Here is a 22367-nt window from a genome sequence, read left to right as displayed (position 1 = left end):
AGGAACTGATTCTGAGAACTACCCGTAAATTGTAGTGCTGTCTACCATCCATCTTGTAGTGTAGTTAAAGGGAGAACATGAAAAACCTGTTTTTCACTTTGAGAGATGTTTAGCTTCCCCCACGAACAGAGCCACATGTAATCTGCTGCAATCAGATGCATGGTATTAAAAGTCATCTATAAATGCAATTTTTTTTTTTCCCTAGCTGCCAGAGAAGCAGGAGTGGCAAAAGCAAATGGTCCAACTTCTCCTAGTACTGGGAGATTGTCCAGTCTTCACAACAAGCATGTGGAGTCTGTCAGACCAGGCATCCTCAGTGACAGCCCCAAATCTGCCCGCAGCCCCTTTCATCGACAGAGAAGGGTTGTGTTCTATGATGGTGATGTTAGTGATGATGACGAAAATTCCCACTTGCAAAGAAGCCAGAGGGCCAAGAGCCAGGAGGATGCTGGCGTTGTCATTACAACCTCGTCTGTAGAAATCGATGATGAGAGCCAGGACAGTGGGTCACCTAGATATAGTAGCACAGAGACATCTTCCCCTGTCTTCAGCAATTCTGCGGAGTCTGCAGACAGCACGCTGGAGCAAATTGACTCTTCCTTCTTCCCCATCATAGCGTTCGATTACTCAAGTGTGCCTGAAGTTCGTCTTGGCAGCCTGAGTCTGAAGGAGCTCCGGGAAGCACAACTTGAATCTAAGAGATCCCCAAAACTTGAGCATAGAGCAGTCACGAGAGTGAAAAGCATGATGAGCACTGAGTGCCGAAGCCTTCAGAGGCAGAGGATGGAGGAGCATGGCTCTTACAACAAGCCTATTGCAAGGATGCTCCCTCACAGCAAGAAGTGTGAAGCACCAGACGGAGCTGGGCAGGGCCAAGGTGAAATAGTCACCTTGGTTCGCAATGAGCACGAGTCATTCGGCCTGGATCTGGAAATCCAGGCCATGCCTTTAAAGGTTGTTGTCACAGGCCTGCGGCCAGGTGGAGCAGCAGAAATGGTAATTTTTTAATTTGGGTTGCCTTGTTGTGATTTGCTTCCATTTTGCTTGGATTATTATGGTTATTGTTGTTATTAAACAAGTCATCTGTTGATCACTTGTTTAATAACACGTGCAAGGGACGTGTTTGCTGGGCAAAATGTCTCATCCCACATTGTTCTGAAGCTGCAGTTAAAATTAAATGCTTCTGATTTAGAAGCATATCCTGGCTGATTCAGAACTAAGAAAGTCAAGAGGTGGATCTACTGAGATGGACTTGCCCCTGCTCGCACTCACAGTTTTGAGAAAATACTATTCTTTTGTTTCTTTTCTTTTCATCAGGGGCAAACACAAAAGAAGTTAATCCTGATGGTGAAAATGTTTATTAATATCTATTAACTTATGTGCATGTATTCCTGTGTTACATGAAACTGGTACCAGGAGGCCTTAGGTGCTGGTGAGGTTTGCCAAGCGCCATGGCGGTGTTGGTAACACACAGCTCTTGTGCATCTCATACATGCACATACTAATTTGGATATTTGCTTCATGCTGGATGTGGAATTGCTGACCTAAATGCCAAAGTGCAGAAAAAGGAAGGATAGTACTCTGATGTACAAAGCTGGGTGTAGCATTTTTTGTCTAGTTAGTGGCCCTTAGGGCAAGAGGTAGTATGTGGCAGCGGGTTGAGTTGGGCTATCAGAGCTGGGGATTTGGGCTCTGTTCCTGCCTTTTTCTCTGACTTTTGTACAGTGTTTAGAAATAAACTTAGGTTTTTACCATAAAAGCTCAGTCCATGTCCAATTCAGTTATTTAGGAGAGTCCCACTGGTCCAGTGGGAGGTTGTGACCAGGAATATAATTCATACATGAAATGCAAAAATGACAGTGTTCCAGACCTGAAGAAGCTAGGGCTGATTCAACCCAATTCATTTATATGAAAAGGGCTGTGTCCTCCCTCCTGATACTGATCTCTCAGAGAAGCCACCAGCTCTTTTGACCTTCCTGTTTGAGATTGATCATTAATTCATCTCCTGGCAAAAGTACAGTCTGCCCTTTATTTATGTGTTGGCAAACTGACAGCAGTGGTACCTATGCTCTGCAGTGATGTGAAATAGGAAACACTGCTTGTAAGCCATGAGTTACTTCCCTGCAGTCCTTGCCCATGTGGCAGTGCTTTTGTTGTGTATTTATAATTTCCTTGAATCTGTCGTTGCATCAGGGATCAATGGGCAAGATGGCTGTAGGAGATGAGATTACCACCATCAACAGTATCCCAGTCAGTAAGATGACGTACGAAGAAATCTGCATGCTTATGCAGTGTCTTCCCACGTCTGTAACCCTGGAGATCCAGAAAGTAACACCAGGTGAGAGAGTAGTGTTGGTTTTGTACTATATATTCTGCCTACCAGTGGAGAAAATTCCCTTGGATCAGCTGGATCTAATCTTCTGCTGCCGCAGCTCCCCAAACTGATTCAGAGAAAAAACGGGGTACATTCTGTCTGCATTGGTGATCTATCTGCTATGGGCAGGGGCACCTCACACTACACCAGGTTGCTCAAAGCCCTATCCAACCTGGCCTTGAACAGAGCCAGGGATCGACCATATTTCTTATAAAAAGTTTTCTAGGTTGAATTGAAATATTTGATACCTTCTTAGTTTCTGCTCAGGGCTTATTTATGCTGCTGCAGCAATATATGAATCCCCACAGACTGTACAAATTACGTGGTGTGGAAACGAGTGTTTGAAAAAGAAAAGCATACTTTTAAAATTCAGGAAGAACATAGTATTTCACTTCATTCCAGCTTATGATCTTCTTCGTGTACCTATTAATACCTGGGAGCCTAAAGTGTTTCCAGATGCTTCAGTTCCAGTTGTAATGAATTTCTGGCTTGGCAGAGTCCTGTTCTTGTTTCCTTAGGCTGCTGTGGCTTTCGCAAACTAACAGCATTGGAATAGGGGCACATTTGCACTCCTTTATCATGCAACTTTTCTGTCCCACTGTCAGGGAGGAGGGTCTCTTCAGTGTGTGATCCAGCATCCTGAAGCAAGGCAGTACTTCAAATCCTAGCCTAGCTGCTTCAGATTGCTCTTCTGAGATGATTTCCCCTTTGTGAGCTCCAGGAGGAATCTCTACTTCTTAGCATGGGTACCTAAGTTAAGATGTGTGGATAATCCTGCAGGTTTGTGCAAGGATGAAAGAGATCTGGCACATTTCAATGAGCAGGAAAGGGTGCCTCCTCCATGCACTTTCTAGGCCTTATCTGAAAGGCAGCTTGAATGGGGATGCGTGTCCCAGAAGCAGAAGGGTGTAAGCAAATGCTTAAGGATGAAGCGCTGAAAACTGAAGAGCTTGGAGAAATGCGTGAATGTGTCAGAGTACCTCACTGACTGGGAGCTCAGTGTGTTGCCCAAGAGTGGGTTAATAATGTATTGGAAGGAAGGACAAGTCTGTGCCAGAAATCCATGTGCTTGACGTGTGTATAACATCACCCATGCATGTCACATTAAACACCTGCAGAAGTGCCAAGAGAATCAGAATCAAGTTGTTTATGCACAGCTCGTCACTGTGTTATTGTTCACCTTTGTTTGCTATGCCAGGGCTTTGTGTACTGTCTGCAATCTGTTGGAGGCATCTTTGATCAAACAAGTAATGAGCAGTAGTACTGCTCAGCCTGGCTTACTGCAGACTGACACTTTGGTAGTTGGCCGCTTAACTGCTGAAATTTCAAAGATGAGAATTAAACAGATCGTGACTGCTCACCTTGGATGAGTGGGTTGTTTCCTTCTGTGTGCTGCTCAAGTACACAGGGTTGTGATTAGTTTGAGTTGTTGTAAACATCACTACAGAAGAGGAAGAGTGCAGACCAAAAGGCAAACATGTAGTCTGATTATGTGGGTGTCTATTTTTGTAATAAAACCTGGTGTTTTGTGTATCACTTCCTATATGTGACAGGATTTTGCTTCTTTTTTTTTTAATTTTTTTTTTTTTAATGATGCAGCTGTCAGCAGATTTACAAACCTCATCCTGTCTCCGGGGATAGACAGTCAAAATCAACCCGACGTCAACAGCATCCTCGCAACTGAGGAAGAGCCGAGTGCTGGGAAGCGAGGAGCAGCAGGTTTGCAAAGCGCTGGCTGTGCGGTGGAGAGAACAACAGTGCCACCTGATGCCGCGAGCAGAGACGTGCAAAGATGTACCATGGAAAGCAGCCGCCCCGAGGACTGCGTTTCCATCCCCGTCACCGATATCGATGACCTGGTCAGCCGGATGGGCGCTCCCGAGAGCAGGGCTTCACGCACCCCATCGCGAGCGGAAAGCCCCCTCCGAGAGGAGTACACGACGATGTGCTGCTGTGGGACCGACGAAGGTTGTCCGGGTTCTGAGCCACGAGTGGCCAAGGAGGATGTGCTGGAAAAAACTGTGAATTGTGGAGCTAACGCACAAGGGGTTTTGGGGCTGTCTGTGTTGGACACCATAAACACAGGCAAACTTTTTACTGTGAATAAAAACTCATTAAATAACTATTCTAGAAATTACAGCAGCTTAAATGAGGATGAGCCGCCTGCAGCAAACACTCTGGAAGGAAAGAGAAGCAAATCATTTCCAAAGTCCATGTATGGGGCTGCGGAGGATTCTCACTCAGACACAGAGTCTGTCACAGAAGCCTTTGATAGTGCTAATGAGGTGTTGCTTGGGTCCTGCACTACTGCTGCTGCTAACACCTCTGCAGTCTGTACTGTAATTGAGTCAGATGAGGAGCAGATTGAGATTTGTTGCATGAACAATGAGCCTCAAAATCCCACACAGGAGCAGCATCTGTCATCTGCAAGACAATCATCCTCTGTGTCCCCACTGGACCCTTACAGCAGCAAAGGTTTACAAACTGAGAGCTGCGCAATGTGTGGGTCACTGGAGACAAGCATCAACAAACTAAGCTTAGAAGATCACGGTGGTTCCACTCCATGTCTTTCACAGTGTTCAGATGTGTCTTCTGCATCCTTGTGTTCTCCTGCCTCAGTGTTCCTGCCAGAAAAAAACATCCTAAAGAATTCAGTCAGTATTCCTGAAGTTTACTCTTTCTGTAACAACGGTGCCTTAAGTACAGAAGAAGAGATGGGTTTGGGAAACAGTAACAGACGTATGAAATGCTGTGAAACCATTGAAGAGGAAGGGTCTCTGCACTGCAAAAAGATAAGCTTCTGCTCTGCTAGGAATGTCAGTGGCTTGGAGAGCAACTTGCTTGAGAAAGAAGGGTATCATGATGAGCAGAGATCCAAATCTGAAAGTGAAACAGTGGTTGATGACTGTAATCATGCTGTTAGTTATTGCTTAGTGAAGAAAGAAGCCAGCGGTTTGTCCAACTTGTGTAAAACAGACAGCAATCATGTGAATGCATCGTCATCAAGAACATTATCTCTCAGGTCTCCTTTTCCCACTAAATCTAAAGATCCAAAGGCTAATACAACTCATGACTTGCCAGGGAAAAATGAGAAAACTAACTCTGTGACTTCAGGAAGGACTTCAAATGGAAAAGTCCAAAGCTCAGGCACAAATCACTGCAGAGGAGCTGCAGTACCGCACAGCCCATCCTCACAGAAGAAATCCTGTCAGGAATCTAAAGGAATGGCACAAAAAAGTATAATGGACACTCTTTTAAATAATCAGAAAGCCAAAGCAGGACCAAAGCTAAAAGGGTTCTCCATCAAAGGCAAAGCAAAAGCAAATTCAGATTCTTGTGGCATTAGTCCTACCAAAGTCAGTGGGGTCAGTGGGGCTGATCAGAAAAGGGCTTCTGTTTCTCCACAGCTGTCCCCCAAACTCACGGGGAAGAAAACACCATTGTCCCGTAGTTCACCTACAAACCCAGATCCTGGCAAGAGCATTTCAGCAACCTCAAGGGCTCTGAAGTCAGAGTTAGAAAATAGACCATCTTTGGTCATTTCTGAGGACTCACTTCTGCCTCTCCTGAATGGCACCGGCAGCCCAAAAGCGAGTGGTGAAATGAAATGTGGCTCTGGGGAGCTACCAGACCTGCAGCAGGCATGGGGAAATCTAAAAGACAAACAAGTTTCCATGCAGCCTGCAGTGTGTCAGGGTAAGGGTGCTAAGGTGGATGATTTCAGAGCCAGAGACAGTCAGTCCAAAGTCACTTCATCTCATCAGGGGATGCCAAAAGTTGAATACATGAAAGGGAGGACTGAGAACCCTGAAACAGGCCTGAATGCAATCAAGAGCATCTATAGTGCAGATGACCTTAGGCAATTAGATCTGCAAAATGTAGGACCATCTGCTTCGTTCAGGTCTCCCTCAGTTCAGCAGGAACAGCTGGAAGGACAGGAGATCCAGCGGACTTTCATTGAGGTGAAGCTTTCCTCCTCAACGTCATCCTCTTCCTCCTCTTCCTCTGCCTCTTCCTCACCAGCATCATTTTTACAGCTGCCGTTGCTGGAGAAAACAGAAGAGGTGAACACAGAAGTGCCTCGTCTGGCTGAGGAAATGGGGACCATGCAATATTTCTCAAAAGCAGACACTGCCGGAGACAGAAGTCTCTATGGCTTGTCAAAGCCTGTGACAAGGACTTACTCGATGCCAGCCCAGTTATCAGGTCACTTGAGGGAGGAATGCCATGTTACAGAGGGTAACTCTGTACAAGGCCCCCAGAGCCATGCTGCAAATGAGAAATACCCCCAGGCAGCAACAGGGATGTTAAAGACGGTCCATCTGAACCTCCCAAATGGCCAGAAGGAGCAGGCATACACCCCCAAGAGCACCCAGAGGGTCCATGACACATCACCCTCAGCCAGTGACATTAGCTGCCCCACTATCGATAAGCTGAGGAGCTTCAGGAGGAATTACTACTACTACGAGCTGAACTGGCCGCATGAACCTATCTCATCCTTCTCCGTCAAACAGAGGATCAAATCCTTTGAAAACCTGGCAAATGTCGACAGGCCCGTCGTGAAGGCCATCGATATACACTCAGCCGTGAGGTCCCCTCTCGCCAGGAGGTCGTGTGGTGGGATGGTACCCGCAGCCAGCCCTGCCGAGACACCACGGGCTTTGCGACGCAGCTTGAGCTCCTACGGCGGCAGCCCAAGCCCTGCCAACACCATGGCCAAGGCCCCCTCCAGCGCAGAGCCCATGCGTGTGGCAGAGAGCAGCGGGGCAGAAGGAAGGCCCCAGAGGAGCGAGGATGGTGGCACTGGGGCAGACACAGCCTCCACCTCACAGGCACGCCGCAGCCGGGGCCTGGGGCGTCCACCACTGTCCCGCTCCAGGCTGCGGGAGCTGAGGGCTCTCAGCATGCCCGACCTGGACAAGCTGTGTGAAGACTTCTCCGGGCCACCACAGCCTGCTTGCTTCAAGACGGAGCTGGAGATCACCCCCCGCAGAGCCCTTGGCGTGCCTGCCCTGGGTGACACAGCCCCACCAGCCCGTGGTGGTCCCACGATGGGAACGGGTGCCAGCAGCCCTCAGGGCAGCGGCTCGGGGACACCAGGGTCTGCATCGGATGATGACATGCCCCAGTGCAGCTCTCCGGACAGGGAGCACTCTGAAAACAGCTGGTCCATCAGGTTGGTGTTGGCTTTGCTCAGGCTGTTTCGCTTTCATTTCAGCCTCTCCTGAGGTGAAGCTTCCCCACTGCCTGTCCCAAAGCACATTTCAGGTCTGGCCACAGCCTCTATTCCCCTCTCAATCTGGGGTGAGTTCTTCATGTTCCTGATCACCAGGAGCTGCCGTGCTGCTGTCTGTTGGTGGCTGTGCTCCTGTACTTCATCCTGGTATGGCTGGGCACCTTGACTGTGTCGCCTTAGCTGGGTTTGGTCAGGTTTTGACCACATTACTACACAGCAGCGGCTGTGGAGGGGAGACCATGCAATGCTGGTTGCCAGCACGCAGTGATAGACAAGGTTGTTGTCCTGCCAAAACCAATCTTCAGATAGAGCTGTCTCCTTGTTTTTGTTAATATATGTTGCTAAAACTATTGGGGAAGGAGAAGAGGAACTGACGAGGGACCAGTTTTCAGAGTTATTAAATTGTCTTCTCTGTCTCTTCCTATCCTACCAGCATACACTATTTCTTGTCTGTTTTCAAGATTTCTGCTTATTAATGAGCTGACCTTTTACCCTAATGAGACCTACAGTGTATACCTGAAACGTATCTCTACATGGTCTAGAAATATAAAGCTGTCTTTTATATTTTCCTGTTTATTTTAGCTTGGATCAGCTGCTTGTCTCAACCCTGGACCAGCAAAAACTGCAGTCTGTTTTGTCAGTTGTAGTACCAAAATGTGACATTGCTGCTATGCTCCAAGTTGTCAAAGCACAAGTAAAGGTAAAAAAATTCCAGAAGATAAAACTAGGTTATTGACAGCATTTTGAAGGGTTTTCTTAATGGCAGATAAGATCTCTTCCAAACAGTTTCAGACCTCCTTTAGTAGTCCTGTGGGTGGTTACAGTTGATGCTAGTTTTACTAATGCTAGTTTTTGAATGCCTGCTATAAACCGATAATAGATGTGAATAGTTTGTGTAAGAAAGAGTATTGTTTATCCAGTGCAAAAGCACCTTTGAGCCGCAATAAATAGACCTGGTTTAAGTGGAGAAGTATGCCTCCATTTGAAGTCATCATTACAGCTGAGAACTACTGGGTTTGCCAATAACTGCACATTAGAGTTTAGCTTTCTACCAACCATCTGGGTCAGACTCGCTTTCACTACATTGCAAGGGAAGCTGTGTTCCTCTCTATGACTAGAAGCACTCACCTTTGCTAGAAGCTGCAATGATGGAAATTTGGTTTATTTTGTGTAATGCTGACTGGTAGCTTGCAACACCAGAAAGTGATTTGTGGTGTTTGTAAGAAACTCCTATGACCTTTTTGTTCTGTGGTAAATGGTTATTGCATTGAAATAACCTGCTTAATTATCTAGGTGTTTAAAGAAGGTCTCCAAAGTGAAATGGATTCCAGGACATTACTTCCCTGTTCGCAGTGTTTGTGGAATACATCCTCCCTTTAAAATCAGAAGAGAAGTTGATAAAATAACAACAGCACAGGAGGGAAAACTGCCATCTGGTCAGCATAACTGCTGGCTGAGCTACGTTTAAAGCACTCCCGAGTCTTATTCACAAAGGTTGCTATTTCAAATGTGGAACAGGTTGGGGGTGAACAGGACCTCCCCATAATACACAGCTTTACCTCCTTCCATGGAGAGTGTAGCCAGAGCTTGCAGGTCCCAAGATCTTGGTGAGCCAAGAGGGTTTGGTAGGTTTACTAGTAAAATTAGGATTGTATTGTATTTCTGGCCAAAGGTAATTAAGCATTCTATAAATTATTTTGCATGGGGTCTTGGAGAGATTATTTATTTATGCCACTTTTCAAAGCTAGAGAACAAAAATGTTTATAAAGCTGAACACTTTTTGGAATGCACTCGTTGTCTGCGTAGTTTCTCATCCACGTTTAATCCCAGTATGGCATGTACACTGGAAAATGTCATGCTACTCAAATGCTGGATTTAAATGTACAATAGGACAGTTCTTCACAGTTATGCAATTGCTGAAAAATGAGATGCACTGCCTGATTGAAACTGAGAGCTTCCCTGGAAATAATATGTCATCATCTTTTGCTCTGAACAAGGCTGAATTTACTGCTAGCATTTAAAAAGTGCTACTGCTAAAAAAAATAAATAAATGGGAATATACAGGCATTTTATTATTTATATCTCTATGACCAATGATCTTTGGCTAACAGGCTAAATAAAGATAATCACTGGAGGTCTTGTATGTCTACTGTGTGGCCAAGTAGAGCAATTAGCATCCATAGCCAGGTCTTTGTGCCCCATAGCACACATTAGCTGGGGACAGCAATGACAACTGGGGAGGGAGGAAATGCATGATCTCAACAACTGGAAGAGAGGATTCAGGCTGTATTGCTGACTGGCCCAGGACATGTAGACCTCACACAGCTCTCTGACGTCTGAGCCTCTGTTATTTCTGTTTTCTTTCCCAGTGTGAGCAGAGTAAGTTGTGGTAGCGAGGGTTGGAAAGAACTTGACCTTTTGAACAAAAAGGGTTACTAAAATACTTAATGATCAAAGATACATGTATGTTTTCCTTACCCTCACTGCATTTTGAAAGGGGCTAGCCTAGTATTTTAACTGATTTTGTTATTTCTAGCCTAACATAAAGTTATTCTCACTTGAGTGCAGTTGAGAAGGGTCTTAATATCTACAAAAGACTGTGGGCTAAGAAGTTCAGCCCTGAGTGCTCCTCTCTCCTCAAGCGCTCATGGACCAGTGATGTGGAGCCAAGTGTCATCAGTTTCTGAAACTGACTCTGTGAATTGCAAGGATGCCTCTAATGCAGAAAACTTTCCAGGGCCACTGTTAGCGCGCAGCGAGACCAAGTATTTTACTGTTTTTTCACAATCTGTGGTTCCCTGTGCTATTTCAAACAAATAAAAGGCAAACACTGTGTTAAAATATTGAGTTTAGTGAATTAAATGTGTCATTTCATGCTAAAAAGATTATAGGTTAGTTTCTAGTGACGTTCCATTAATTTTAGCGTTAGCAGTTTCTGGAAATGACTGATGTTGGATCGAAAAAGCTGAGACCCTAGCTTTCTACTCTCCGCTTCTCATGCTCTGCTCCACTGATGTTTAATAGCCCCTTGCTACACCAAATGCCTGCTTATAGTCCCCCTTACACAATAAATTTGTGGTTTCTGTAATAGTGTCTGGTTTTGTCCTAATAACTGTTCAGAAGACAGCACCAGACTTGCTGGATGGGACGACTTCTTTCTTGTAGCAAATTCTGTATTTTGGCAGCAGGCCATCCCTTCGAGGAAATCGGCTTTACACCTATGCTCTGGTCTGGAGCCAAGTTCAGCCCTGCACCAGTCCCTTTCCTGTGCTAGGTACTCCTGTTACAACAGCACAGCTTAGTCCCCTTTGGATCATTAACAGGCTCATAACTTTCATCTTCCAAGTGAAACAGTTTTTCCTGCTGTCCCGTCTAACCTCCTCCAGCTTCAATTTGTAGCCACTGACCCTGTCCAGCACTGCCGAGAAGAAGGTAATGCAATTGCCCTGCATTACATCTTTGTAGCTGCCTTTCAAGGGGAAGGAGAAATCAATAGTGAAAGTGTTAGTAATTCACTGGAAAGTACAGTGCTTGGTCCAGAAATTGGACGGAGACTTTTTAGTTTTGACTGCAAAACGTCAAGTTGTTTACAAGCCTGTGAAAATTAGGCTGCTCAAGGTTTAATCCCCTTCCACCATCTTAATTTTGCTTCCCAGCCTTGAACTGACTGAAGAAACCTTTTCTGTCACCTGAGGAGCTCTGTATGGCTGCTACTCATCTGTAGAGAGCAGAAACGCCTTTAATGTCTCAGTTTCAATTCCTTGAATTGGGTACTGAGAATTTGTTATTTGTGCAGGACCTTGGTCTTGATCTTTAATTTTTGTTTTCTTCTCCTTTCCCATCCTCTCCACCTCCATTTTTCTGCTAGAGCAAAGAAGACACATACTTTGTAGTCTTGCACAAAGAAGAAGGAGCTGGCCTGGGATTTAGTGTTGCTGGAGGAACAGATCTGGAACAGAAATCGGTCACAGTAAGTCATGGCTACAAGTAATTTTTTTAGAAAGCTCACTTTAAGCAAGCTGGTGATTAGATCAAGTGCCCATTTATCAAGTCATTCACAGTCATAAAACTGTGTCTCTCAGAGGTGGCTGTATACCATCTGCTACTGAAATCAGTGTCTGGGAAGTGTAATTTTTATTGTTGGAGATAGATGCCAATTATGTCTTCAGTCTTTAAAAAGTCTGCTACTGGATGGGATTAGCTAGATCTGAATCTTCATTCCCAGCCCTTGAAGGTAAACTCCACAGCAAAGTTTTTGAAGGGTTTTGCAAATCCTGTTTCAGACGTCAGCAAACGTTCTGGATTTCATATCACAAATATGTTCTGGTGTTATTAAGACCTGCGGGTGGTCAGTAAATGATGGAGTTGTTTTTTTTTTTTTTTAAGCATATACTTATGTATATTAGGTATAAATACAAAATACTATGTATTTTATGTATAAGCATATAATTACAGCATTCTGAACCAAAGGTATTTTGTGGTGCCATTAAGTGATGTTGGTGTGTAAAAAGTCATGCAAAGCACTTTTTGTACTGTTCAAAACCAGGTAAGTGAGATGGAAAAATATAAGACAACCAGTGTCACATATGATAATTAGTTTACAATGTCTTTACAGACAATTTAAATTCTGTGCTGAAAGAGAGAGATTCATTAAGTTCTGAGATTAGAAGGAGGGTATGTCCTCAGGTCTTTGGGCCCTGCAGCAGCCCTTGAAAGAATCTTTTGGGTTTCGGTCTTAGACAAGACCAATGGTGAGACACTGGAACAGGTTGTCCAGAGAATTTGTGGGCGCCTCATCCCTGGAAGTGTTCAAGGCCAGGTTGGATGGGACTTTGAGCAACCTGGTCAAGTGGAAGGTATCCCTTCCACTAGGGAAGGGAGGTTGAAACTAGATGAGCTTTAAGGTCCCTTCTAACCCAAACCACTCTATGATTCGATAATATGATTCTCTGAAACGTATTTTGCATTAAGCAGTGGTTGAGTTAGAACACTGTCACAGTCTAGGAAACTTTACTTATACTTCTCTTGTAGCAAAGGTTGTGTTACCTGTCTCTGGGCCAGCAACTTGCAGTGGCAGCTGCCACCAGGAGGAAGGCTCAACAGTGTCCCACCTCAGAGACTGGGAAACTAACTAAAATTAGGATCTTGATCTCTCTCAGGCTGAGTAGCTAATGAAATCTTTCTCCTGAATGCCATTAGCCATGAGACCAAAACAGTGTCCGCTCCTCCTCTTTCTAGATCCTCTTTGTTCACTGTGTGTGAAGCATGCTTCTTGGTTAGGGAACCATTTTAATGTCCTTGACCTACTGGGGTTCTGGGTCCCCCACTGGATTTAGGGTTGCCACTGGCTGCTGAGCTGCTTAGGTGGGCTGTTCTGCCCACGCTTGGGTGCAGAAATAGAAATGCCTAGTGAGCTTCAAGGTACTGAGGAGTTGAGCATCTGAGGGAAGGCAGCAGGACACAACCCCTGTATTCATTTACCTCTTGCATTTGGATGTCAGTATATGTTATTGAAGCTGTTATTCCAGCGTTGAGTATCTGCTTAGGCTTGCTAGAGATTTATGTCCTTGGATCCACAGGGTTGTGGCAGGTGCCCGTCTCAGCATGGCCCTGCAACAAGAGGGAACAGGAGCCAAAAGGCATCTGATTCCTTGCTGTTAATCTGGGTATTAGGATAAATTCCTAGAGAAAATGCCATGCAGAATTGTGTCCGCAGATTTGCTGCCTCAAACCACATTCTGGCTGCTAAAATTGCAGTGCCTTCTAGGCAAGTCTTTAAATAAAGGGTTTTGAGTCTTTCAGGCAGTTCCTTTCTGTAAGTGGCACACATCTAAGTCTCAGCTGCACTTGCTGGATTTTACTTGAAGTTGAATCTGCTGTCTTTTGTGGAGGTTTTTTTGGGTTTTCTTTCTCTAGAAAAAATTCATTTCAATCCAGTGAATCATCCCTTTGCATCTATTTGCATGGCATTTATCAGCCAAATTGAGATGTTCAGCTATATACTTGTACAGCTGCAGTCAGAGCCTTTCAGTGCACAGATGCTATGCACCACTTAGAAGTGTGCATTTGAAAACAGCACAGGATGCATGTCCTAGTCAGTGTGAATTTGGGGCGTGGGTGTTGCACACTGCAACTCTGTTCTTTGTGTTTGCTGTAGCACAGCTATGGGTTTAACCTGTTACTTGAAGTATGTTAACTGAAGACTCTAAAGAGTTCAGTGATGGTAGAAGTGATTTGTGATGTTACATGTTTGTGATGTATCCTGGTTTGTCTGGGGATAGAGTCAATTTTCTTCCTAGAATCACAGAATCAACCAGGTTTGAAAAGACCTTTAAGGTCACCAAGTCCAACCATTACGCCAGCACTGACAAGTCCACCACTGAACCATGTCACTAAGGGCATCTACATAGTCTCTGAACACTTCCAGGGATGGTGACTCCACCACATCTCTGGGCAGCCTGTCACAATGCCTGAACACCCTCTCTCTGAAGAAATTCTTCCTAATATCCGATCTTAGTGCAACTTGAGGCTACTACTTCTTGTCCTATTACTTGTTACTTGGGAAAAGAGACCATCCACCTCCCCTCTCCATCCTCCTTTCAGGTAGTTGTAGAGGGCGACAAGGTTCCCCTTGAGCTTTCTCTTCTTCAGACTAAACACCACCAGTTCCCTCGGCCATTCCCCACAGGAGTTGTGCTCCAAGTAAAAGTAAAGTAGCTGGGTAGAGGGTAAAGTTGCTGGTACAGTGTTGCGTTTTGTATTTAGGGTGACAATAATCTTGGTAACACACCAATGTTTAGTTGTTGCCAAGTAGTGTTTATGCTAGGTCAGAAACTTTCCAGCTTCTCATGCCCTATCAGTGAGAAGGTTCAAGCATCACAAGAAGTTGAGAGGAAACATAGCCAGCACAGCTGACCAAAACTGTCCAAGGGATATTCCATACCATATAAAGTCGTGCTCAGCATATAAACCAGGGACAGTTTGCTGGGGAGGGGTTGATTGTTGCTCATGGATGGGCAGGGAGTGAGTCAGTGCTTGGTGAGCAATTTTACTATGCATCACTTGCAGTTTTATTGCTGAATTTTATTTCTCTTTTTGTTTTCTCCCTTTTCATTACAATTATTATTACTAATATTAGTATTAAATTGTACTTGTAGTTCTTAAACTGTTCTTACCTCAACCCAGGCATTTTACTTTCTTCTGATTCTCCTTCCTATCCCACCACGATTGGGAGGAGTGAGCAAGCAGCTGCGTGATGCTTTGTTGCCAGCTGGGGTTAAACCATGACAATTCTCTAAGTGGTTTTGATTGTCTTTGGGTTAGAAATAACAATGCAATAATAGCATCTTTTCCTCTGCTTCCTCCCCCATCCTGAAATGCAGTTTTTGTCCAGTCACTTAGGCTTTAGTATTTGAGGATGTTTGTTGGAACAAATGTTGTGTGCTTGATATCTGGGCAGTGGGCACTGGTTGCAAACTTTGGTATGGTTTCCATGTTGCCCTTGACCACTAGAGCACTCTGTGTGGTCATGAGGTTAAAGCATCCTGAAGTTAAAATCTTTCTTGTAGGTCCACAGAGTGTTTTCAAAGGGAGTGGCATCTCAAGAAGGGACTATTCATCGAGGAGATCTTGTTGTGTCAATCAACGGCAAGTCTCTTGAGAACTCAGTCCATGGGGATGTCCTGACTACTCTTCATCAGGCAAGACTGTACAGATATGCGGTCATTGTCATCCAGAAGGAAAAAGACAAAGCAAACAATCCCTCCAGACTTGAGATATCAGCTACTGGCAGAAAATGTGTGGGGTCTGGAAAGGATGTTTCCATGGAAATGGGAACAGGTATGATCTTTGTCCAAGAACAGTTGGAAGGATTCCCTTGCAGAGCAGACTGAAGGAAAAACGTCCATGTGTTTTAGATTAAAAGCATCTGTGCCTTATGTGATTGAAGGGAGCAAATGAAATTACCTTTAAATTTTAGGCTGCAAAGTCTCTTTGGAGCCTTAAATGCAGTTTGGGTTGGGTTTTTTAAAATATCATAACTAGGGAGAAACTTAAAAGGGCATTTAGGGCCTAATCCAATTTCTACTAAAGTTAGTGATTCCACATGTTACTCCAATCCAGGATAAACTCCTTTTAAGTAATAACAGTAGTCAGTGCAAGAAAACAACCAACCAAAAAAAAAAAAAAATCCAAACAAAAAGCCCCAACAACTTCAAGGAATATCTCAAACCCTGCAGTTTGTTATATGTAGAGACTAAACTTGCTCTTTGTAATAGCAGATTTCATACTGTTTCTACTAAAAACGTAGAAAAAATTATTTGATATTACAGTAAGTGGAGCTAAACCCAATTGACGTCAGCCATCAAGTAGGAAACTAGGGGTAAGTAAGTGAAAATGTATCAGTGGAATAGTAAGTTCTTATTTGGGAATAAGACAGCATTCCAGTGTGAAGGCTGCGCATAGGGTGTTACAAACATAACTCTCAAATTGTTTGTGGAATTAAGACACAACTTAGTACCTATATCCTTCAGTCCTGCTCTGCTGCAGTGTCCCAGGGAGGGAGTGGGCAGTGGCTACAGCTTATTCTGAGAGGCTTGTTGATGTGGCTTCCCCTGCCTTCCAGGGCAATACTAGGCACTCTGCTCAGACCACCTCAAAACCAGGATATAGAGCTGCCACTCACCCAGCTTTAACCCGTTGGGCATAATCACTACTATTTGTAGCAGTTTTTCACTGCTTTCACTGCGTTTTATAATACAGCTTAAAAGAAATACGAAGCAGTCTGTAAATGAATGGATCAGACTTTCTGGAATTGCTCCCATGGGTATAATATATGTAATTAATTCAGAATTACATTGTACCCGAAACTCCCTGCTTCTTCACGTTGACACATGCAGACTGTCTGCTGGAAGCAGGCACTAGGGGGCAACGTTATCGCATAAACAACATGCTGCCGGGTTATTAACAACTTGTTTCCATCCTGTGGGGCAAAGCACATCTTCAGATGTTTTAGATAACATTTAAAGTTGTCTGAGATAATGGTAGCAGTAATTTGTGATAATGCAGACTGCATAATTTTTGCATTCACACAGGGCAAAGAGGGCCTTGTTTTCCAAAATCATAGATCTGTTTCCCCATAAGCAAAATAATATTTTGTCAGCTACAGCAATATTGTATTCTAAAAGTATCTGCTGTGTAAGGATGCACCCTGCAGGTATTTATGGTTATTTTCATAGATATGAGAGTAGAAACACTGGTGAAAACTTCACACTGGTGAGTGATTACGGATGTTTCTTAGAGAGGATAGAACACGTTTGTTTACTGTAATATTTCATGTATTACTGTTATTTAAAAATATGTGGTTCATTGAATAAACAATAGGAACAAAAAGGGGAAAGAAATGCTCTCCACTCACTGTTTTTGTACTTTTTTCAGTTATTTTGTTGATATTTACAGTCTTTGCTAAATTTGCTAAACTTTAAGGGGGGGGGGGAGGAGGGAAGGGAAAGCTGTGGCAGGTGTTTGTTGAACATACAACATTAGAATATCTCTGTGCATAAATGCATTTTGTACTGTCTCCCCTTCACAGCTGCAATAATACACATTCACTTCTGAGAAACTGGGTGGCAACATGTTCTGATCTGAATATGAACTGACCTCTGACTTGCTTTGTCACTGCAGCAAAAACAAACCCAACCAAACACAACTTGCAATTTACTGTTAACTATGTAACAATATGTTATGTGTATATTCAGATCCAAACCTGGATATGAATGATGTCATCTGCGTTGAATTGCTGAAAACCTCTGCTGGCTTGGGATTCAGTCTTGATGGTGGAAAAGCTTCCATTGCTGGAGATAGGCCCTTGCTTGTGAAAAGAATATTTAAAGGTACTATAAGCATGCAGTGAATATTATCCCAGTTTTCCTTTACTGCATTGTACAGACATTTTAAATCTTGGGGTCATTATTTTTCTTGAAACAGGAGTCGTTTTTGTGGTCCTTGTTTCTTACCACTTACTAGCCAAAGTGGTCATTTAAAGAAAACTCCTGGGATTGCATCTGCTAGTAAATGTTTGTGAAGCAATCTGGTTTACTAAATATGATGTAGTTCCTTCCTGGGCTTGCCCACTATTCTTAGACATTAAATTACAGCAGTGATATCATATATAACAGTTTGAGAAGTTCATGCTTTGCCCAGTTCTCTTTTCTAAGAAAACCACAGTGCAGATAATCAGTGTGGTTCTGAAGCACCATCCTGCATTATACCCAATTATTATACCTTTTTTCTTTTTTCTTTTTTTTTTTCTTTCTGTTAGATATCAGTGTTAGCTTTCATTAAGATATGTGATGTTGGTATTCAAAAACTGCCACTCTTGGATGCTTTGTGTGTCAGCGGGTAAATAAACTTACATGAACTGTGCATAGAAAGGGAGCTGCCTGATCCCAGAACTATGCTGTCATTTTAATATGTCTTAGTCTGTGATTCACTTCAGTGAAAAATACAGCACTTTCTAAAGGAAGCTGAAACTCTCAAAGAAGCTGCAGGTGCACAGCATTTTTTGCAGGATTACTTTTCTGTGGTTTATTCTCTCATCAAGGAAGAGAAAAATCACATTGTTATTTTCTGAATTGCTCTGAATCATTTTTTGCCAGTGTGTTTGGTTTCCCCTCTTTAGAAAATTATTCTAAGGGTAAAGGGTATGTTTAATTTTTGAGCTTATTAATTTATATCCTCAGAAACAGTCCTTCTCCCCTCCCTGTGATGGCTGGTGTTAGTTAAATTATCTTTGTAGAAAACATCATTTCATCACCAGTCAAGGGTGCGCCCCTCTGTAGGACCTGTTTCTGTGTCTGGTGTGTTTGTCCTAAGTTTGCTGTATTTCATTTGTTCATTGCTGTTACCTGGGTTTTACAATCTACTGCATTATTTGCTTATTAAAATTCCATTAGAGAAAAAACCTCCAAGCCATATACAACCTCTGTGTTTGTTTAATCAACCATGTTTTCATACAGCTACAGAGATAATGTACAGCATATTTCATGCACTCATGCTGCTTCCTTCAAAAATGGATGTTTTTCTGAGAACAACAATTTATCTTGGTTAAAATAATGTTTTCTGTGAGGTGCAGCCTGGGATAGGTTGCTGGAGCTGAGCTGAGCATAAGTGATTTCTACTGAAATTGCCACTGTTGGGAAAAATGGTTTATTTGCTGTTCATCACAGTGCAAAGCAAAATTTTAATTTTTGTGTGTTTACCTTTTTGTGTGCGTGTGTGTAGTTTTTTTCGGGTGTGTGCTCTTACGTTGACTTTTTTCCTCTTTTGCTCCTAGGTGGTGCTGCGGAGCAGTCTGGAACCATAGAAAGTGGAGACGAAATTCTTGCTGTTAGTGGAAAGTCATTGCTTGGTCTCATGCATTACGATGCCTGGAACATTATTAAATCTGTGCCAGAGGGCCCTGTTCAGTTACTAATCAGAAAACACAGAACTTCAGTGTGATAGAATCACTACATCTGATCACACTTACTAAGACAAAACCTTTAAACCTGGCTAGAAGCTTTGTTTCTAAAGCCACACAGAAGTGTCTTAATGCTCTACAGAGAGGTGCTAAGAGCCTTGGAGAACCACTGAGCAAGGATGTGATGAGCATCATAAAATCTCACCTAATTATCGAGGATGAAGGAAGCCAAAAGTTAGAGACATTTTTGTATTATGTGGCAGTTTTAATGGAACTTCAAGACCTCTCCTGGGTTTGATTTAAAGTATTTTAATCACAATAAATAACACTGTGCCTGTCCCTAATATTTTAGTATCTGCAGAGCGTTGGGAGTATAACTTGTTGGTTGCCATCCTGTTGACAAGGATGAGTATTTAGCCTGTACTATATTATGTAGCTGTAATAAGACTTCAGGATACTTACCTAGGGTTCGGTCCTTTTTTTGTTGTAATAAGAGAATGTCTGGAACAATCTCACTTTATTCTTCTAAGTGCAGTTTTGCTAAGAATGCATGACAAAAGAGTATAATTTTGCACAACTTTTATGGCTAAAACATGAGCATTTTATTGCAAAGCTGAAAAATCCTTTTAAAACTGATCAACTAACTCAGTATCCGCCACAACTGAATCTGCTCTTGGATGCAACTTGTATCTGAAAGCACTTGACATTAATGCAGTAGAAATTTGTGAGCAAGAAAATCATGTCCAAATGATAGGTGATTGTCCACAAAGGGGTAGACTGAGATGTTAGTTGTGATTAAAATGAGAGCAACAAAAATCGGGGCCTGAATTGTCAAATTTAGGCTTTTAATGTTAGGCACCTTTAAAACACATATATTTTTAAAAGAGAGAGAATTTCAAGTGCAGAGCACTTGTGCATCCCACAGACTTCAGCTACAGCTAAGTACGTCACAAAGCCAGGCTGCTTTTTTTTGGCAGCAAGAGAATTAAGGCTGCCTGACTTGAAAGACTCAGGCTGGAGAATGGCAGTCTAGTAGGGATTATAAGAGATTAAATCTGAACTGGCTGTATTTGTGGCTTTTAATCGCTCTTTTTTGTTTTCTCCTGTCCAATACCTATTTTTGCTTGTGTGAAACTGGGTAAGGAAGTTTGTGGAACATACAAGTGCACCCACCTGCATCAGGAACAGGCTGATGCCTGAGGCTTCTGGGTGATGAAACTGAAAACTGTGTAGATGGGAGAAACCATGAAGTTAGATACAGCAAAACTGAAAGGGTTGCTGTGCTATGGATGCTTACTTTGGATTTTCTCACCTCTACTAGACAGCAGGGGTATCAGTAGCAAGCCATGCTACTGTTACTTACAGTCTGCTGTGTTGGGAGGAAAGTGTATGGTGCAAAAGATTAGACTCTGTTATTTCTCTTTGTACATCTGGGATAGCTAAACAACATAAAAGAAATGCAGGAGGAAATGGGCCAGTGTCCTTATCAGCTGAGAACAAGTTGTTTGTTCCAGAGTGTTCAGGTTGTTTGTCGTGGTAGGCTGAAGACTGCTTGCAGCCAACATGCCCAGCATGAAGAGCTTTCAGCCTGAAACCAGTCCAAATCTGACATGCTGCCTACATTCATAGTAAGCCAAGACACTATGTAGCTGTTACAAAAAGGTCTGGGCTTGTTGCTTGGCCCTACCCCAAGACCATACTATAGTTCAGTTTATTTACATTCATTCCACAGTGAGTACTTGGAGCATATGCTCCCAGGTTACTGGAGCTCTCACTTTGGTTCATTTCTGTGACAGCTTCATTAGCCTGCAACTCATGATGATCAGAGGAATATTCAGTTCTGTGAGGCAACCAGATGAGCAAAAAAGATGTGCAGTGTTTGCCTAAAAACGAGCAGATTAAATTCTTTTTCAGTGACATATTAGCATGTGAATCCAGGAAGAGATGCCACTTTGGTTACAGGAAAGGGAATACTGTACTGCTTTGCCTGCAGGATTTCTGTTAAAACTAATTCAGGTTAAGTGCTGTGAAATGACTCTGGAGTTGGGTCACCTGTGACCCCAAAGCTCAGACACTCTGTCAGGACTGGTCCTTGCCTCTGGTCACCTTTGTGGTGGGAGAAGCTTCAGGAGGATGCAGCACTTGGGGTCAGAGAATCACACTGAGGTTGCAGGCCTGCACTGGGATAAAAAAGGTTACCCTTGCATATTTGCTGAAAACAGGGAGAAGATATTTGGCAATGGCAATTAAATGGTGAGGCCTTGTTCAGGAGTGACCAAAATCTGACTGTAATAGCGTGTATAATAGATACATAAAATGCATGTGGAATTTAATGCAGCGTAGTGAGTACATACCTGTATACGTATAATACGTACAAGTGCAGTACTGACTTTTTGCTATTTTAATGTGGTAAATCAGAATCGTGTTTTAGGAAATGGCTTTTTTTTTTTTTTTCCTTTTTTCAGTCCACAGTTTAAAATTTTGGAGGTTCCAACATGGGGAGGTGTATGTCTCCCTCACTCATAAACTGGTGTAGCTCAAAGGTAAAGTCTTCATTTTGTAAATTAAGCTCAATTTGAGGTGTCCTAAGATGATACGTGGTGAGTATTTTCAGACGCTTATTTGCAGGTACTGTTCATTGTGAGTGATTTAGAAGGCTTTCATTTTTCAGTAATCAAGTACTGTTCAGTATTTTATTTTACATGCACGTAGATATGTGTTGGCTGAGTAACAGCAAGGAAAAGCGGGGATTTTTTGTGTGTGATTCAGTAGTGGCTATAATTTAAAAGATAGGTTTAATATTTTAAGTCTGATAGTTACTATGGGGTAGAATGATACACTACTAACATTAGAGCAAGAAAAAGAATAGTATTTAACCCTGTTTCTGTTCCTGAAAATACTTTTTGTGTGTGTGTGTGTGTAAAAGAACCAAAAAAACATCTTTACAGATGCTAGCAGTGTTGATACAATTACAGTAGCATTTCCTGATGTCTTTGTGGGGGGGGACTTTCCCTATAAGGCCCCAGGAATTGTGCAATATGGGTGTCTGGTTAGATCAAACAGATGTAGTGAACCTCCAGTTATGCACCTGGCAAAGTCAATGTTATTTTTCCGAGAGCCTGGTTGCACTAAGATGACAGAGGGCGTTGCATTAGTTCATCAGTATTCAGTAGGTTCATGAGCATTTTTGGCCCTGGTGTTTGTATATCAGTCCCCACGGTGATGCTTTTCCATGCCACAGGGCTGGCCAAGCTCTAGGAGAGTGTAGACTCTACAGAGATTGCAGCTGCATCTTGGAA

The 22367-nt window shown here is 43.1% G+C and overlaps 1 protein-coding gene across 7 annotated transcripts in view; it reads left to right on the top strand.

Moving 5' to 3' along the window:
* The window catches only part of PDZD2 (PDZ domain containing 2), a 204502-nt gene extending 182985 nt beyond the window's left edge, over window positions 1-21517 (top strand). For all 7 annotated transcript variants that reach the window (XM_057431163.1, XM_057431161.1, XM_057431159.1 and 4 more), the window contains 8 exons: window positions 206-996; window positions 2194-2338; window positions 3974-7550; window positions 8193-8310; window positions 11479-11580; window positions 15179-15449; window positions 17366-17500; window positions 18943-21517. In XM_057431163.1, the coding sequence (XP_057287146.1) occupies window positions 206-996; window positions 2194-2338; window positions 3974-7550; window positions 8193-8310; window positions 11479-11580; window positions 15179-15449; window positions 17366-17500; window positions 18943-19109 (5306 nt within the window). In that variant the 3' untranslated portion in view covers window positions 19110-21517. The remainder of the gene's footprint in view (window positions 1-205; window positions 997-2193; window positions 2339-3973; window positions 7551-8192; window positions 8311-11478; window positions 11581-15178; window positions 15450-17365; window positions 17501-18942) is intronic.
* Window positions 21518-22367: the final 850 nt, after the last annotated feature.

Source organism: Pezoporus wallicus, unplaced genomic scaffold (genome assembly GCF_028554395.1).
Source record: "Pezoporus wallicus isolate ANWC-B61680 ecotype Strahan unplaced genomic scaffold, APGP_CSIRO_Pwel_v1 contig_12129, whole genome shotgun sequence".
NCBI classification, from domain to species: domain Eukaryota; kingdom Metazoa; phylum Chordata; class Aves; order Psittaciformes; family Psittacidae; genus Pezoporus; species Pezoporus wallicus.
This window is presented reverse-complemented; position numbering and strand designations above follow the sequence as displayed.